Raw genomic sequence first — 18,565 nt, 5'->3', positions numbered from 1 at the left:
GGGCCGCTCCTGTTCCATCAGTCAGTCCTGACGGTGTGTGCTCATGGTCCATACCGCCCTGCGGTGACTTCCTTCTCTCTGGCTTGCCCTCCTCCTGCCTCATCTTCTGCTTCTTCTTTCCTTCCTCCCAACTCAAAGTCCCTCTCAGACCCCAGGCCCGGGAGCCTAAGCCCCGCCCACCTCTCTTCCACCCAGTCACAGGCTTCAGCATTTTTATTAACCAATCAACTTTAAATTAGGAGGAACAAGGCTTACACAACAAAAATAGCCTGAGAGTGTGCAGGTCTGGAAGGTCTGGAAGGCAACCAGATCTTGGGGGTCGGTAATTAGCATTAGAATGCATAGCACCAAACCAACTCCCAATGCATATCTTCTGTTCCAGATATTTGAATTTACACCTTCTCATGGTTCACAAGCAGTTCTAAATTCTTTCTGCACACCCCTAGCTCAGTGCTCAACTGTCAGGTTCCTTTGATAATCTCAGGTGGGGTTTCAGTTTCACAGAGGACAAATATGCCACATTGAGAAGTCCTCTCCCCAGTAGTGATCGGAATCTGTGAGCAATGAAGCTTAAAGGAACCTACAAGAATATGTTTCCATTCATAGTGCTGGAAGGTTTGTTGCATGCTCCTGGAGAAGGAAAGTAATCAATAGGCTTACTCAGCTGAAGGCACACCTACTGGTGCAACAGTGAGTGTTATTTATGGGAGCAACCCATCACTTTCTCGTTGGATTTAAGGACCACTCCACAAGACACAACTCATGTATGGTACTGGTAACTATGCCGGCCATGGCTGTGTAGGTCACAGACTCTAGAGGAGAAAATGCTGCTATTACTTTGCTAAATGGCCACGGTACTAAGCTACCCCCTAAGTTCTTACCTGTATACTCATACGTTTGCTCGTAATGCATGGGAGACTGCTTTGCAGTAGAAGGAGATTAATATAAAGACGTACAGCTAGTCAATATGCAAGAATAAAAGATTGTGCTCACCCCTAAATGGGATAAACACACACACACACACACACACACACACACACACACACACACACACACACAATTCCTTACCCAAGGCTCAGGGAGTTTTCTCATAAGAAGGAAGTTCATGGAAGGTGGCAGAGGGTGGATTTGATCCAAACACATTGTATGTATGTATGTATGTATGTATGTATGTACTTCTCTTTTAAATTTTTATTTATTTATTTATTTTTTAATTTGTTTTTGTTTTTCTGTAATTCTCAAACAAAAAGAACAAGCTTGGATTTTAAGTGCTCTCAGATTTGAGGTTTATGATGAAAGAAAGGGTAAATCTTAAGAGCATGTGACTCCACTTACAGGCAAGGAGATCTGGAATTAGGGACTGTTGTGTGCTGAGGTGGTCTAACTTTTCATTGATTGTGTGAACTCTTTTGTTTTGTTTTGTTTGTTTGTTGTTTTGTTTTGTCTTGAGAAAGGGTCTGTCCTGTAGCTCTGGTTGTCCTGGAACTCAGTATGTAGACCAGGCTGGCCTTGAATTCACAGAGATGCTCTGGGTTCTGCCTCCTGAGTGCTGGGATTAAACGTATGCACCACCATGCTGGTAGAGCACATAGATTCTTAAAAATCAATTAGAAGGCATCCATTCATTTGCAAGGAATCCTTATTGGTCTTGATTGCTACCCTACACTTTGGGCTCCTTCATCATACACACCTTGGGGTGTTATGTTCCATGTTGAGCACAGGAAGCTACCAAGGTGGGTTAACACCTAGTCTGTGACCGGCTGGAACCCACAGCAGAACTAGGGCGAAAATGGGCAACAGCATCATCGAAGATACATCAACCCGCTGGGCTTTCCATAGGGCTCATCTGTCGGCTGTGCACACTGACAGGGGTCAGCTTTTCAATGTCTAGTTTAGGAATAACAACAGTTGACACTACCAAGCAGGAAGTGTCATAAGGGAAAGAGAAATTCCCTGAAATATCAACTTAAGGTACACAGGTGTCCTAGCTGTCCTATCCCGTAGTCTCTGTTGAGTAATTTAGATTCTGATCACTTTGATCCAAATTCTACCTTCCAACTAGTTGCCAAGAAATAATGTGACAAAGTGGAAGACGGTGAAAGTGCTATGTTGCACACTAAATTGTGTCCTTTTTCCCCCTCCCAACTTCACGTTTTTATGCACAAAAATGTTGATGCTATAAATACTGGATGCCACTTTTACCTGACAATTTTCTTCCATACCAGATGGGCGCAGGAGGTCACATCGAGAGCCGCCCCTCTTGTGAAAGGAGCGAGCTAGCCACTGGTGGAGCTGCTGGCCACGGCGTCGGAGCCTTTCGCAAGCCCGGGGTACAGCTGTCAGTCTCGCGCGCGCACGCGCACTCGCTTCCGCCTGCTTCGGCGCTTCGGGGCTTGGGTGGCGCCGCTACGCCAGTGGGCGGAGCTGCGGTGTGCTCTTCTGCCCACGTGACCGGTGCCAACATGGCGGCGCCCATCGGCGTCCACCTGTTCGTCCGTGGAGGTAAGCGAGCGGAATACGACCGCTCCAGGGCTGCGCACTCAGAGGCACATCAGCACGTGGACATGGTGCGCACGTGCGTACGTTCAGTCAGACCCACGCACACGATACACATTTGCACGCTGCAGAAACACAAACACATGTTTGTCCACTCCTTACTTGGACCTTGTCGCTGAGTGGTTATTTCTCGAGATTTACTGGTCATTACCTGAAGTTTTCCTCCCCCACTTTACTTGTGTTGTGTCCTTAGTGTTAGACATATATACCAGCGACGACTGTGAAATGCGCCTGGATACTCGGTTTAGAGCTAATGTATTAGCATGTCTTTTTTGAGAATCTTGTAAAATGCAATAACTCTCGTAATGACAAGAGAACGTACGACGTCTGGGACATTCGAAACAGATGCGTTTGCGGGAATCTTTGTTGAATTAGTGCTAGGTTCAGATTCTCGGCTGGAAGGAACTCAGAAATAGGGTTAAGGACGAGGGAAAAGGAGCACCAACGACTTGAGTTGCCAGGAACACAGGAACGGTTTTTGGAAGTATTTTTATAGTAGTACCCAGCACTTATTAAATGCCTCTCGAGCCATCTCACCAGCCAAGCTTAACTTATTACAATCTCCTTTTGTGAAGTCAGACACCACCATATTTGTGTGTATCTAAGGATGTGTGAAAAAGGTTGGCATTGACATGGAATGGTGTTTGGAAAAAGCAAGTTGTAGGACAGTTAATTTTCAAAAATTACACGTGTTTGTCTACTTACTGTGTAAGTGTGTGCTCAGTCAGATGACAAGGTGTGCATACAAAGGTCATAGAACTTGTGGGAGCTCTTCCATTATCTAGGTTTCGGAGAGCAAACTCAAATTATCAGCGTTGGTGGCTTCAGCCACCTCACCAGCACACTTTAGCTTAATACAGCCCCCTTCTGTGAAAACAGATACTCATATATGTGTGTGTTTGTGTACATGTTTATAATGCATCCAGAAAATGGCATACGCTGTTCACAGTTCTGTGAAGTAGAACACTCAGTTTTTATGAAATGCCCATATTCTCCAAGGCATCCAAAATATACTGTTACATATTTTAGATATTTTGGCAGAGATGAGTCCATCCTTATATGTTTGCAGAGCGTCACTTGAATGGTCTTTCACATTGAAAACAACTTCACATGAAGATTAGATTTTATTATCTAGTGTTTGAAATGTTCTTAATTTCGAGAAATTTCAGGCACACAAAAGAGAGAACAGAGCCCTGAACTCTGTGTGTGCATCATCTAGTCATAAACTGTATCTTCAGGGACACTCATTTCTCCTCCGCCGCAGCCACATGCCCTTCCCCAAATGGTATGATTTTAAAGCATGTCCTAGGCGTATTGCTACATTGCTGATTCTTCAGACTCTGCGTCTCTGAAAGATGCACCTAGAGTCTGGGAGTGTCACTCAGTGGTTAAGCTCTTGGTTAGTACCCATGAGGCCCTGGTCTGGTTTGGAGTTCCATCCCCAGCACTACAAGAGGAAAAATAAGGGGAAAAAAAAAAAAAAGACCAAGAGTCAAGCTGGGTGTGGTGGTTTGTGCATTAACAGCACTTAGGGAGGCAGAGGCAGGCAGATCTCTGTGAGTTTGAGTCTAGCCTTGTGTACAAAGTAAATTCAGGACAGCCAAGGCTGCACAGAGAAACCATGTCTTCGAAAAAACAAAAACAAACAAACAAACAAATCCACAGTTTTAAACATAACGGAATTTTTGTTTTGTTGTTGTTGTTGTTTTCTGAAACAGGGTTTCTCTGTGTAGCCTTGCCTGGGGAGGGTTTTTGTTTTTTTTTTTAAGAGAGTCTCTTGTAGCTCAGGATGTCCTTGAACTCCTGGTCCTTCTGCCTCTACCTACCCTGTGTTGAGATTAGAGGTGTTAACTACCCCAGTGGGCAGTGGCATTTCTCCCTCTGTTTCTCTGTTCAGATTTCCCAGCCATTCACTATCAGCCTTAAGTCCTTGAGCACACTTTGTAACAACTGTTATTGTTATGCCCAAATTTTGAGAGACTCCCGGAACAGACCACCCAAGAGCCGAGTTCAAATGCAATAGCAAGGAAGTCTTTATTGCAGGTTCGAACCCAGGCCACCCCTCCCATGCACTGGCACAGCAGATGCAGGGAAGCAGCCTTGAGTCTCAATTGAGAGGGTTTTTTTTTTAAAAAAATAAGTTTTAGACAAAGACATGGGTTTTACAGTATAGGAGTGGATGGCATTTGGACAGAAAAGCTGCAAGCAGGCAGTTACAAGCCTTGGCATTCCATGGTTGGGTAGTAGGTGTGGGGGCAAGTTGGCCTATAGAAAAGATTGGTTGAAGCAGACATGGGGGCATTAGGAACTTTGGCCTGGCTTCTCCTAATTGGTTGTTGCTATGTGCCAGACCACCTGCTGGTCAGCTTGACCAGCAGAGAGTATATTTGGACTTTCTCAAGGTGAGCTGATTGTGTTGCTAGGGAATATTTTTCTGTTTAGACTAGTTTGTGATTTTCCTGGAATCTGGGTTCAGCGCTTGGCTAGGTTTAACACGAAATGGAGTTTCTTTTTCAAAATGGAGTTTGGTCCTTTCATTATATTTTGTCTTGTGAGGCACTGTCTTGTGTAAGATGGGCTTCAATTCCTGGCCCTTCTGCCTTCTCCCAAAGAGTGGAGATTACAAACATGTGCTACCACACCCAGTAAACATAACAACTCTTAAAAGAAGATGTGTTTTTATTTATTTATGTGCGCGTGTGTATTCCTGCATGAATTTATGTGCACCACATGAGTGCAGGTACCTGAGGAGGACAGAGGTAATCAGGTTCCTTAGAACTGGAGGTACAGCAGTTGTAAACCACAAGATATGAGTTATGGGAATCCAACTGGCCAGACCCTCTGTGAGAGCAGTAAGTGCTTTTAACCGCCTAGCCATCTCTCCAGCTCCATAACAGTTATTTTAAACACTTTAAATCTGGGTTACCCTACAGCCTGTTTTATTAGCTGCCGCTTATTATTATTATTGGTTACATTTTCCTGCCTCACACCTCATGTCATATTTAATTGTATATGTCACACAATGGATGATATCTTTTGGAGATTATGTTCAATTTTTATTCTTTATAATATGTTGAGTGTTAAGCGGGTAGTTTAGGTCTGCCAAGCTTGGTATTATCTTTGTTAGAACAGATCTTTTTGGAGTTGCCCATATTCCTAGGGGAAATACTCCAATGTAGAATTCAGTAAAGGCCAGATAGTAAGTATCTTAGGCTTTTGTGAGCAATACTATCTGTTACAAGTACTCAACTCTGCCAAGTGCAAGTGAGTATGTCTTTGTTCCAATAAAACTTTATTCACAAAGACAGGTAGCCAGCTAGACGGAATTTGTCCTTTCTTGCTCTGTTAATGGGAGTAATTCTTAACTCCTAAGTCATAGACTTCCTGGGATCTCAGTAGAATGTTGTTGAGTTGAGGAATCTCCTTCTACCAGCAATGCAAACTCTGGACTCCATTCAGCTCTCAGCCTGCAGCAACTTAGTCTGATAAACTTTGTGGGGTGCCTTGCCTCTTTTCCAGCTACATCTGAATCAAACGTCCGTTCTCTGCCTTAGCCAAGTGGTGCATGGCCTCAGTTCCCAATGCTACATCTGGGGAGGTTTTACAGAGCAGAAATCTAGGAGGTTAATTTGTTTTCTCTTAAGGCTCACAACTGGTTGGTCCACATGTTTGCCAGGTTGCTTAATGCAGAAGGAATTCTTACAGCAGTTACACTGTATGACAGAAGGGGGGTGTTCTGATTTTAGACAGGATCTCATGTATTCTAGATGAATGGAGAACTTACTGCGGTTGATTTGGCTTATGTTTCCATGTTGCTGTTCATCATCAAAGGAAGTCAGGGCAAGCAGGCCATGGTGGCGCATGCCTGTAATCCCAGCACTTGGGGAAGCAGAGGCAAGCAGATGGCTGTGAGTTCAAGGACAGCCAAGGCTACACAAAGAAACCCTGTCTCCAAAAAAGAAAAAAGAAAAAGAAAGAAAGAAGTCAGAGCAGAAACTCATGCAGGGCAGGAACCTGGAGACAGGAGCTGATACAGAGGCCATGGAAGGATGTTGTTTACTGGCTTGCTGCACATGGCTTGCTGGGCCTGCTCTGCTTTCTTATAGAATCCAGAACTACCTGTGAGGGACCACACACACACACACACACACACACACACACACACACACAATGGGCTGGCCCTCCCCATCAGTCACTAATTAAGAAAATGCCCTACAGGCTTTCCTACAGCACAAACTCCCCACCGCACCCCCCCAACCCCCCCCCCAACTTTGGCTTTTTGAGTCAGGGTTTCTCTGTGTAACCCTGGCTGTCTTGGAACTCACTCTGTAGACCAGGCTGGATTTGAACTCAGATATCCAGCTGCCTCTGTCTCCCAAGTGCTGGGATTAAAGGAGTGTACCACCATGCCCGACTTGTACAGCACTACCCTCTGGAGGCATTTTCCCAATTGAGGCTCCTCGTTCACATGGTGGTAGCTTGTGTTAAATTGGCATAAAGCTAGCCAGCACAGTTACTTTTATCACAAATCATATTGCTTTGTATCACAGCTGACATCCCACCTTTACCGTGTTTCCAGAACTGAGCTAGAAGATGAAATTGGTTCACAGAGAAGAATCCATGGGGAAAGCAGGGCAGCAGTATTGACACTAGGCAGATTTTTCTTTCTTTCTTTCTTTCTTTCTTTTTTTTTTTTTTTTTTTTTTTTTTTTTTGTAGCTCATACCCTTAATCCCAAAATTTGGGAGGTAGAGGCAGAGGCAGGCAGATCTATGAGTTTGAGGCCAGCCTGGTCTACAGAGTGAGTTCCAGGACAGCCAATGCTACCCTGTCTCTAAAAATCTAAACAAATAAATAAAGTTTGTTGGACCTACCATGAAGATATATCTAGACCAAGCAGTGGAGAAACAGAGGCAGGTGGATCTCTGTGAGTTCCGGGCCAGCCTGGTCTAGAAACCAAGTTCCAGGACAGCTAGGGCTGTTACTCTTGTGGGGTGTTCACTAGAGAAGACTGCTGAGACATGGGTTTAAGCCAATAGCACGTCTTTATTTTATTAGCCAGCCAGCAACTATGCTGGGTGTTCAGGATTCCATTGTAGTCCCAAGCTTTTCTTGGGGTGAGCATTTAAGCACAAAAAAAAAAAAAAACAAACCATATTCTGAGTTGACATACTTCAGTTAAAAAGAACAGGTAGCCAGAAGTGAAACTATAGAAGCTAAAAAGCAAGGTTAGCACATTTTGAGACTTTCCCAGAGCTATATGAACTCGGATGGATTAGGCCTTTACTTTAGTTTTGGCAGGTGGTGCTGTCTATGGGCTGGGTTTTACAGCCTGAATGGTACTTCCATCCTGCAGTCAGCGGAGAAACCCTGTCTTAAAAACCAACCAAACAACAACAAAAAACCCCAATAACCACAAAACCAAACACACAATAAATAAAAAAGATGCAGGCCAGAAACCAAACTATTTTTTTTTTCTTTCTCTTCCGCTGCTACCACCCGATTTTAGTGAATGTCATGTCTCCCTTGGACTCAGGCTTACTTAGTCTCTGTCTGTGTCCTTGCCCTCTATGTCTCATTGTGAGCATAGCAGGCTGACTGATCTTATAAAAATGCAAATCAGATCATGCCATTCTTTTGCTTAAAGCCCTCAGAGTAAAAGCCGGATCCTTAGAAGGCCCTGGCCGGCCTCGCACACAGTGCCCTGCACTTCTTACTGCCTTGTCAGGCTGACTGGTGCCCGTCTCCCCCAGCAGAATGTGAGCGCTACAAGGATTTGCGCTTCTTTTGTCCTCTGACGCATGTCAAGCACTCGGAGTAATGTGTGACATGCAAGATTCAGTGAAGAATTTTTTTTTGAATGAGTGAATGGAAAGTGACTGGTTAATGGTGCTACAATAAAGTTATTAATAATGAATCAAATAATGTGTTGAGATACACGAGGCAAGAGCCATTAGAAATAAAAGGAAAAATAGATTAAAAACAAAAAAAACAACACAGTTATACTGGAGACTTAAGAAGTTGACAAGTAGATACAATAAGGTTATTGAAATTCATAATGTATAATTGGTAAGCTTGATTTAGTAACTAAATTTGGTGCTTTGGATTTAAGATCACCTTTATTTTTATTTTCATAAATACGTACAAAACATCAACCAAGGGGAGAAAAAATCCCAGATACATATGAAATAGGATAAGACGTGATAACTCATGTCAATAGAGGTCTTAATAGCTCTAAAAACAACAACAATAAAAATATAACTATATTTCTGGCCACAAAGCACAAGTTAATGAGGAGAGGGAAAAGGTTTGGCCCAAATGTTGTGGGAACACAAAAGGAACCTAGGTAGTGGGGATGCTAGTAACGGTGTCCTGAACTTGAAATATATGGTTGTTGTCCTTAGAGTTCTCAGTCCATGAGGGATTCAGACATGTCAGTCAGTTACGGCCACAGAAAACAGAGCAAGTGGCACAGTGGACCATTGGGTTGAGACTCAAGAGCTGGTGTCACGGGTGGCGGCGGCGAGCCTGGGTCTGAGCTGCCAGCACAAAGAAAGCTTTGTCAGGGCAGGAGGAGAGATGGAACTCCTTGTCTAAAAACCCGGGAGAGTGGCTGGATTAACGTGGCAGGCAGGCTGAGGAAGAGCTGAGGAGTACTCGGAGGGGAGGTTGAGGTGGGGGTTGAGGACCACCTGAGTGGGACGTGATTGTGAGCTGGGCCGAGCTGAGGCGTACCTCTGGGAAGTGGGGAAGACAGACAGATGGACTCCTGTCCTCTGAAGGTTGCAGGAAATAATAAATGGAATAGATAACACAGAAAACCGAGGCAACCCCTTGTCTTTACTGACTTGCATTTATTTCTTTTCATTGTTTTAGAGATTACAGATGAAATGAAGTGAAGAATTGGGAAATAGTGTAAGAAACTGGCAACTGCTGGGCGTGCTGGCGCACACCTTTAATCCCAGTACTCAGGAGGCAGAGGCAGGCGGATCGCTGAGAGTTCGAGGCCAGCCTGGTCTACAAAGAGCATCCAGGCCAGCCAGGGCTACACAGAGAAACCCTATCTCGAGAAACAAGAAACAAAAACTAAATAAACCAAAAAAAATCTGTTATGTTTAAATACCTGTCTTTTTTTTTTTTTTTTTTTTGGTAGACCAGGGTGGTCTCAAAACTCACAGTGATCTTCCTGCCTCTGCCTCCCCAAGTGCTGGGGTTACAGGTGTGCGCCACTGTGTCTGCCTCCTGTGTCTTTTAGTGTTAGATTGAACAACCTGGAAGCCGGAGAAGCTGATAGTTTGAAGAAGAAAAGAGAATGTCCAAGCTGGTCATAGTAATGCACTCCTGGAAGGCAGAGGCAGGTGGATTTCTATGAGTTGGAATCTGGACTGGTCTACTTAGTAAATTCTGGGACAGCCAGGGCTCTATAGAGAGACCCTGTCTTGGTGGGATGGGGATGTCCAAAGATGAGAATTCCCAGCAACATCCAAGAGTGTGGGCATGGAGAGAGAAAAGGATGACAGGGGTGGCTTCAAGGAGGTGGCTATGGACTCTTCCGAGCGGTTGTAAGTTTGACTGACAGAACACGTCTCGTAGCCTCATGTCCGTCCAACAGCACACCATGATGCTCTTGTGCTCCTGGGACAGGCAGGGCAAGGCAGCGGAGGTGGAGTCGTTACTTCACAGAAGTGAGAGTTGAACTAGGTGCTGAGGGATGAAGAAAGCGGTCAGCATCAGGGAAGGAGAGCATTCCGAGGCGTCAAGGCAGGGTGATGGGAAACACCTCCTGCACACAGAGACAGAATAGATTTAGAACAGAGGATTTGTGTCGAGGATTCATGGATGAAGACGGGTCAGGATTTGGTCCTGGGAAACTGATGGCCAACTCTGGTAATCCTATAGGCAGTGGGCACCACTGTGATTGTGGGCTGGGAAACCAGAGGGTGTCTCCATTTTAATCTGCAGTTCAAGGACTCTGAGTGCATTGGTGAAGGCCTTTGCAGTCTGTAGGACAAGAGTGCACGGTGGCTACCTGAAGAGACCGAGGGAACAAAAAGAGATGCCAGAGCAGCAGAGAAGGAATTGACAGCTATGGAGAGCCAAGTCCAGAGGAGGTTTCTCAGGAGGAAGATTGGGGGCAACTAAACAGGGAGAAGTGAGTGGATATGGCCACTAAGAGGTAGACAGAGGTGAGGTGCAAATTTTTAGAAAGAAAAGAAACTCATGACTGCTAGTCATTGTAGATAGCTGTGGACTCTTTTTTTGGTGGTGGTGGTGGTAGTGGTGGTGGTGGTGTTAAGTTGGCAGGGAGACTTCCTTTTGTTAAAAACAGAATTTTCTTGAGATGTAATTGACAACCACTGCCATTCACCTATTTAAGGGATATGATGCAATGGTTTTTAATATATTCACCAAGTTGTATGACCCTCAACACAATCTATATTTTCGTCAGCAATAGCAGTCAGTTCTCGGCTTGCCTGTCCCCTCTAGCACTCAGCTGTGTACCACTATCCTCTGTTTCTCCTTGATAGGCTCTCAGGTGGCCCTAACTGGCCCCAGACTCAACATGTAGCTAAAGATGACCTCGAACTTCTAATCTTCTGACCTTCCTGTGCCTGCCTCCCAAAGTTGAGGATTGCAAGTGTGAGTCACCATGCCTAGTTAGTGAAATGCTAGGGATCAAATCCAGGCCTCCGTGTGCCAGAAAAGCACTTACCAATTGAACCATTTCCTGTTCTTGGAATTATGTAGTATAGTCCTGTCTGATTGGCCTCTTACACTTAGCATGATGTCTTCAGGTGTTTGCCAGAGCCTAACCTTTTATATTACTGAATTATATGTATTTCTAAATGTAGAATGTGTTTAATTAGATTATATAGGAAGATTATGTTTTATTCATCCCTTTGCTTGCTGATGGACGTTTGTGTTATTTCTGCTCTCTAGCAAAGATGAATAGCAATGCTTAGGGCATTTATGTATATCTTTTTGTGGGCACGTCTTTTGTTTGTTTTTGAGGCAGGCTCTCACTACTGAGCCTAGACTGGTCATGAACTTGTGATTCTCTTGCCTCGGTGTCCAGGGTGCTGTACCACCAGCACTGGCTCTGTGTGTGTGTGTGTGTGTGTATGTGTGTGTGTGTGTTTTCACCTGAGTGTGTGCATCTGTATGTGTGGCCACATATACTTGTGTGCACTTGCTTGTGGAAGCCAGAGGTTGATGTCCACTGCCTTCCTCGATTGCTCTTCACTTTAATTTTTGAGACAGGGTCTCTCACTAAACTTGGAGTGTGACAGTTTGCCTAAGATGAGTAGCTTGTATGCTGCAGGGATTTGCATCCCCAGGGCTAGGATGACAAATGCACCACCGTGCCTAAATTTTGATGTAGGTGCCAGGATCTGAATTCAGGTTTTCACAGTGGTACAACAGACACTTTTACTAACAGGACTGTCTTCCCAGCCCTTGCTTTCGTGAGTTCAGTTCTGTGTGATTGGGCGTTTGCTTGACTGTGTATCTGTGTACTGCATGTATTCAGTGCCGGTTGAGACAACTGAGGGCAACACATTGTCCGGGGCTAGATTTCCAGACACGTGGGTGCTTGGAATGGAACCTGGGTCCTCTGCAAGAGCAACCAGTGCTCTTAACCACTGAGCCATCCCTCCAGCTCTTGCTTTGTTTCTGAAACAGAGAACGGCCGTATGTAGAAGCAGGGAAAGGAAGAAAATTAATTGTAAGGAGGCAGGACCACTGGAGAGCTGGGAACCAGGAGGCCTCCTAGAAAGAGCAGACCTGACTGAGGGGAAGAGAGAACAGAAAGGAGGCCTTAGGAACTGGAGAGGGAGCCTAACCTCCCACTCCTCCACCCCACCCCACCCCCGAGACAGTGAGGAAGAGCAGGGCTTTTCTTTCTAGGATCGAAAGTACTTTCCACTATAGTTTCTGATTATAAAATAATATGAGGTCTAGGGACACATATGTATGTATAGCTCAGTGGTAGAGCATTTAACCTAACACACACACACACACACACACACACACACACACACACACGAGGTAGGAGGCAGACTATAAACAAAAGCTAGACATGTTGGATCTCAAATCAGGCTACTTAGGTGTGAGCCCCAATACTGCAGCTTCCTAGTTATGCTAGTTATTTATTGGAATGTTTTATGTACATATTTATATATTGGGATGCTATGTATATATATATATATATATATATATATATATAAATAAATAAATAAAAACTCACCTCTGTGAGTTTATTTTTTAAATGGTGGTGAATGGTCACCTGCCTTCTTGGAATACTGAGAGTGTTTGAGAAAGCATGGCTGGGCCAGCTAGGGATGCTCAGTTAGTAGAGTGCTCACATACCATACATACACAAAGCTGATCCCCAGCACAGAGACTAGTGAGCTGGCCTACACGTGTGAGCTCAGTACAGGGGAGCCAGAGGCAAGAGGATCAGACAGTCAAGGTTCTTCTCAGCTACATAGCAAGTGTGAGACCAGCCTGGGCTACATAGCAAGTGTGAGGCTAGCCTGGGCTACATAGCAAGTGTGAGGCCAGCCTGGGCTACATGAAACCCTGTTTCAAAAACAAAAACAACAAATAAATCCTCATCATTTAGATAGAGTAGACATTTCTTCCTTTTACTTTTTGAACATTTCCTTGTGCGTGTGCATGTATGGCTGTGTGTTTATAAGGGCATGTACACCATAGAGCACATGGAGAGGTCAGAGGGCAAATTGCAGGAGTCAGTATTTTCCTTCTACCATGTGGGTCCTGGGGTTTGAATTCAGGTCAGCACACCTGGTGAGGCACCTTTACCCACGGAGCCATCTTGATGCGTAAGAGTAAGAATTTCTGAAGTGATTACTTCCACATTATGTTGTGTGATTTATTTTTTTCTTCCCTCCTGAGGGGACATGTGAAACTTCTATTCATCTATGGTAGGGCACTAGGGATAGAACAAAGGAGCAATTCCAGTCAAGCCCAGCTTTGTGAGCCAGTGAGCTTATTGGGGTACCTACAGGAGCCCAAGTGGCTCAAAAACACCTAATGAATGGCCTAACCCATCATGGAAGACAGTGGTCTCTGGAGCATCCTGCCTGAGAGGTGGGCATCTCCAGGGGAGGGTCTCCTTTCCCCAGCAATTGCTCACTGCTTATGTAACCTTTGGAGGGGCCTGGGAACCCTGTAATTCGAGAGCTTCCTGAGTCTTAGGTCTCCCTCCTACACACCAGTGGTCATTTCTAAACTTGCTTCTTGTCCTTATGGAAGCTGTGGATAGGGGCTATGGTCTTTAAAGATTTCTCCTACAGAGCTTGGAATGGTGGCACTCCTCTTTAATTCCAGCACTTGGGAGACAGAGGCAGGTGGATCTCTGTGAGTTTGAGGTTGAGGCCAGCCTGGTCGACATAATGAGTTCCAGAAATATGTAGAACAGCGGGTCTAAACCTGTGGGGTTGTGACCCCTTTGGGAGTGCGTGCATGTGTCACATATCAGATATTTATGTTATAACTCATACATAACAGTATGGGGTCACTACAACATGAGGAATTGTATTAAAGGGTCGCAGCATTAGGAAGGTTGAGAACCACTGATGTAGAGAAACAATCTCCCCCTCTCAAAAAAAGAAAGAGAGAAAGGAAGGAAGGAAGGAAGGAAGGTTTTTTTCCTACATACACAAGAGAAAGCTGATCAATCATTGAAGTGTTACCTTAGGATAATTAACTTTACCTCTTACATGTAGAGTCTGTATAACAAGCTCAGTTTTCCCCCAGTTCAGCCTGTGATACGTCTGCCTTTGGGGCCTCACACATCCTGTCTGCAGTAAGATTGTGCTTTTCCTGAGAACAGGTAGAAGTGGGGTGAGCAGTGAGGGGACACCCGACCAGAGTCCTTTCGAACTGGCTGATGCTGTGCGGTGCTAACCTCTCCAAGAACTGACATCTCACACACAACTCCTCCCTGTCATCCTCTCGTTCCCTCTCCCCCATGCTCTGTGCATAGCAGCTGTCCGGGATGACGGAGGGCACTGCAATCCGAAAAGACAGTGCAGACCACAGCAGGAGGACGCTGCATGGGCCAGTGAGCACTGGAGGCCGACAGCAAGGTAGCAGCAGCCCATGGCTTCATCTGTTAACTAAGTTAAAGAAGGAGAGGAAGAAGGGCCTCAGATGTCTCCATCACCAGTTAGTTTTCAGCCAAGCCTTCCAACCAGGGAGGAGGAGACAAGTGTGTTAAAGAAAATTCACAGCTAAGGGGCCTCTTGGAAGAAGGCTTGATGGTTACTGCTTGATGGTAGCTTCTTTTATAAGGGCCAGATTAATTTTCTAATGCTGTTTTCTACTTTAATGTTGTTGCTTTAATCATTAGAGTACCACTCCGTTCCTTGAGGCAATAGGAAGCTATTGAAGATTTAATGAGATTCATATTGCTTCAATGTTGATGACTTCCTGCGTGTATATTAATCACTCCTGACCTTGATCTTAAATTCCTTCCCAGTGCAGAGGCTCATCAAGTTTACCTACTCGATCCCCTGTGTTCACCAAATACCTGGGTCATTTCCAAAAGGCACATGAAAGAGCAAGCAGTCGAGGGTTCTGTGTGTCACCATTTTCAGGACCTGGTTGGATTCGCCTTTCAGTGCTTAGGGTGTCCACACATCCAGAAAATTTAGGAGTAAAATCTGTGAGGGTGAGATTTAGCCTTGTTTGAAAATGCCTTTCTTGTTGTTGTGTGCAGCGGACCTTGAACGTGACCTAATTATTGTCTAGGTCAGGATGTCCAACTGGCAACTCTCGGAGCCTATCCAGGCCACCCCCGCGTGGGCACCCCGGCTGTTGAGCAGCAGGCCTGGGCCTCTGGCAGAGGCTTCACTGGCCCCACCCTTTAGTTCAAGCCTACCCCCTCCTGCCACAGAAGCCTGGGAACCCAGGGCTGGCCACCTGGTCTCCCCAGTGCCCCTCATTCATGCATCTGCCCCAATTGTCTCCTCAACTACCTTAACAGATTTCCTAAGCCACGCTTCAAATTAGGACCCAAGTCAGGAGCTAGAAAATGTGAAGGGAGAGGTGACAAGTCCCAAGAGTATGAGGAGATGAGGGCACGAGGAGCCAGGCAGAAGAGGCCCCATCGGTCAAAGACAAAGAACGACATGTTAGAACCGCAGGGAGAGGAGGCAGTTCTAAGAGACGCCATGAGAGCAGAAGGGAGGAGGTAGAGATGTGAAGGAGCTGATGTGTGCCTGCCCCGCTCCCCCCCCCACCTTGGCCCCCACTCTCCCCCCCCAGCCCCCACTCCCCCTCCCCCGTATGAGGAGCAGAAGAGACACATATGCCTGCGAAAGAGACCGCATGTGTGAGAATGAAAACTGTGAAAGAGGAAGTGGGCCACTCGGCCTCAGAGGCTGACCAAGGGAGGGGGACATGGCTTATGCAGCATGTTTTCCTGACTTGTAAGTATGTTTACAACAAACGTGTTTACAAGGATGAGAGTGTATCTCAGCAGTAAAGTACTTTTCTAGCATACATAAGGCCATGGGGGTCAATTCTTAGCTCAACTAAAACTAAAACTACAAACAAACCACAACGTGGTTCACACTTAACATATCATATTCCATTTTGATTATTTTAGGATGCCCCCAATGATTCACATTTGTTGGTAGTTGGCTGTTTTGTTTTGTGTGATGGGGGAATTGAACCCAGGTTCTCATTTACACTAAGTCATCTTCCCAACTAAAATATGGCATGCCCCAACCAACAAGTTGGAAAGTATTGCCTATGATGACTGTGGGTGCTTGCCACTTAATTTTAAAAATTGGGGGTTTTGTGGACTGAAGAGATGGCTAAACAGTTAAGAGCACTGGCTGCTCTTCCAGAGGACCCATATTCAATTCCCAGGGCTTGCATGGCAGCTCACAAAGTTTGTAACTCCAGTTCCAGGGAATCCCGTGCCTTCTACTGACCTCTGTGGGCAGTGCATGCGTGTGCTACACAGACACATTCAGGATAAGCATCCAAATGCATAATTTTTAAAAAAATATTAAAGGTATTATTTGTTTGCAAATATCTTTTAAACTTCTTATGTTTGTTTTTGAAGTACTGGGGAAGGAACTAATCCTGCTTGTGCTTCAAACCCAGCCTTAGCTCAATTAGTTAAATTTATCTCTAAATGTGTCTATCTCGAAAACAGTCCAAGAGGGCCTGGGGAGCTCCCCTCCCCCCATCATGTGCCCCATGTCCGGCTGTCTTGGCATTCTCTAGCCAAGACTTCCTGTTTCCCCCTCTTCTGAGACTGAGTCCCTTCCTTGTCTTTGGTCAGCATGGTAAAAGGGCAGTAGTCCTGCTTTGTGTCTTTTGAGATCTGGTGACTTCTGGACTTCTGTGGCTTTGTTTGTTAGTTTTTGTTTTATTTTTGGAGACAGGGTTTCTCTGTGTAGCCTTGGCTATCCTGGAACTCACTCTGTAGACCAGGCTGGCCGCGAACTCAAGAGATCCAACTGCCTCTGCCTCCCGAGTGCTGGGATTAGCACAACTGCCAAGCTGACCTCTATAATTTAAACCGTTCCATCCACTTGCCATCTTAGCTTTACTTTCTCTTATGTCTGGAGTTGTGGTGATATGAGTTGCTTCTTGAGAAACCTCACCTCTCACCCTGTGGTCCCTCTCCTGTTTTCTCTGACCTTGTGGGCTCCTGTCAGAGACAGCCCCTGCTTCCATTATTAGAGGACACACATGAAGGCTGAGCTGCCCATCGGCTACATCTGGCCTATGGCCAGTCCATGCATGGTCCTTGGTTGGTGCTTCAGTCTCAGCAAGCCCCTCTGGGTCCTGGTTAGTTGACTCTGTTGGTCTTCTTGTGGAGCTCCTGTTCAGCTTTCTTTCTCTTTTTGTTTTCTGTTTACGTTTTTGTTTTGTTTTGTTTTTCAAGACAGGGCTTCTCTGTGTAGCCTTGGCTGTCCTGGACTCGCTTTGTAGACCAGGCTGGCCTTGAACTCTCAGAAATCCACTGCCTCTGCCTCCCAAGTACTGGGATTAAAGGCCTGTGCCACCATGCCTGGCACAGCTTACTTTCTTACAGCACCCAGGACCACCTGCTCAGGGGTGGCACCACACACAGTGGACTGGGCCTACCCACATCAATCACCAAGCCCCTCAAAAAAAAAAAAAAAAAAATCCACCATAGATTTGCCTGGAGGTCAAACTTATATATAGGCATTTTCTCAACCAAAATCCTCTCTTCTCAGATATGGCTCTACCCTGTATCAAGTTGACATAAAACTAGCCAGCACGGCCTGGCGATAGAGAACCTATAATGCCGGTTTCCTGGGAGGCTGAAGTAGGAGGATCACAAGTTTACAGCCTGCCTGGGCTTGTGAGTTCAGGACTAGGACGAGCAACTTAGTGAGACCCTCCTCTAAAAAAAAAAAAAAGAAAGAAAGAAAGAAAAAAAAAAAAGCTTGGGGGACTCAGCCAGGGCTAAATGCTTGCAGCATGTGCAGTCCCCAGTACCTCAGCAATAACAACGAAAATCACCACAGAGAGAATTATTTAATTTGAGCTGTTTAAATAAATCATTTTAAATGGCAGAAATTAGCCTATACTCAATCAGAAGAGAACCTGAGATTTGCAAAATTGAGGTCTGGTTGCCTTTTGTAAAATTGACAACAAATGGCTTTCCTGTTTTGTCAGTGGGAAAGTAATAATTTAGTGGCTCTGAGAATTGCTTCCAGGGAGTCAAAAAATTATGTTGATATAAATTTATACACACACACACACACACACACACAAAGCCACAAACTATGAAAATGTATTTTGTTCTTGTCTGCAAGACTGAATTGATCTGTTACTTAAAAACAACAGGGCTGGCAAGATGGCTCAGTGGGTAAAAGTGCTTGCCTCACAGCCTGATGACCTGAGTTCGATCCCCACAACCCTTGGAGGAAGCAGAGAACTGACCCCTGGGAGTTATGCTCTGACCTCCACATCCACACCCACACCACAATGCG

The 18,565-nt window shown here is 45.3% G+C and overlaps 1 protein-coding gene across 2 annotated transcripts in view; it reads left to right on the top strand.

Moving 5' to 3' along the window:
- The first annotated feature begins 2,435 nt into the window (after positions 1-2,435).
- Positions 2,436-18,565, top strand: part of Metap1d (methionyl aminopeptidase type 1D, mitochondrial) — a 66,126-nt gene continuing 49,996 nt past the window's right edge. For both annotated transcript variants that reach the window (XM_051166474.1, XM_051166473.1), the window contains exon 1: positions 2,436-2,502. In XM_051166474.1, the coding sequence (XP_051022431.1) occupies positions 2,463-2,502 (40 nt within the window). In that variant the 5' untranslated portion in view covers positions 2,436-2,462. The remainder of the gene's footprint in view (positions 2,503-18,565) is intronic.

This window comes from Acomys russatus, chromosome 24 (genome assembly GCF_903995435.1).
Source record: "Acomys russatus chromosome 24, mAcoRus1.1, whole genome shotgun sequence".
Lineage (NCBI taxonomy): Eukaryota > Metazoa > Chordata > Mammalia > Rodentia > Muridae > Acomys > Acomys russatus.
The sequence above is the reverse complement of the archived record's forward strand: the minus strand, read 5'-3'. Positions and strand labels throughout refer to the sequence as shown.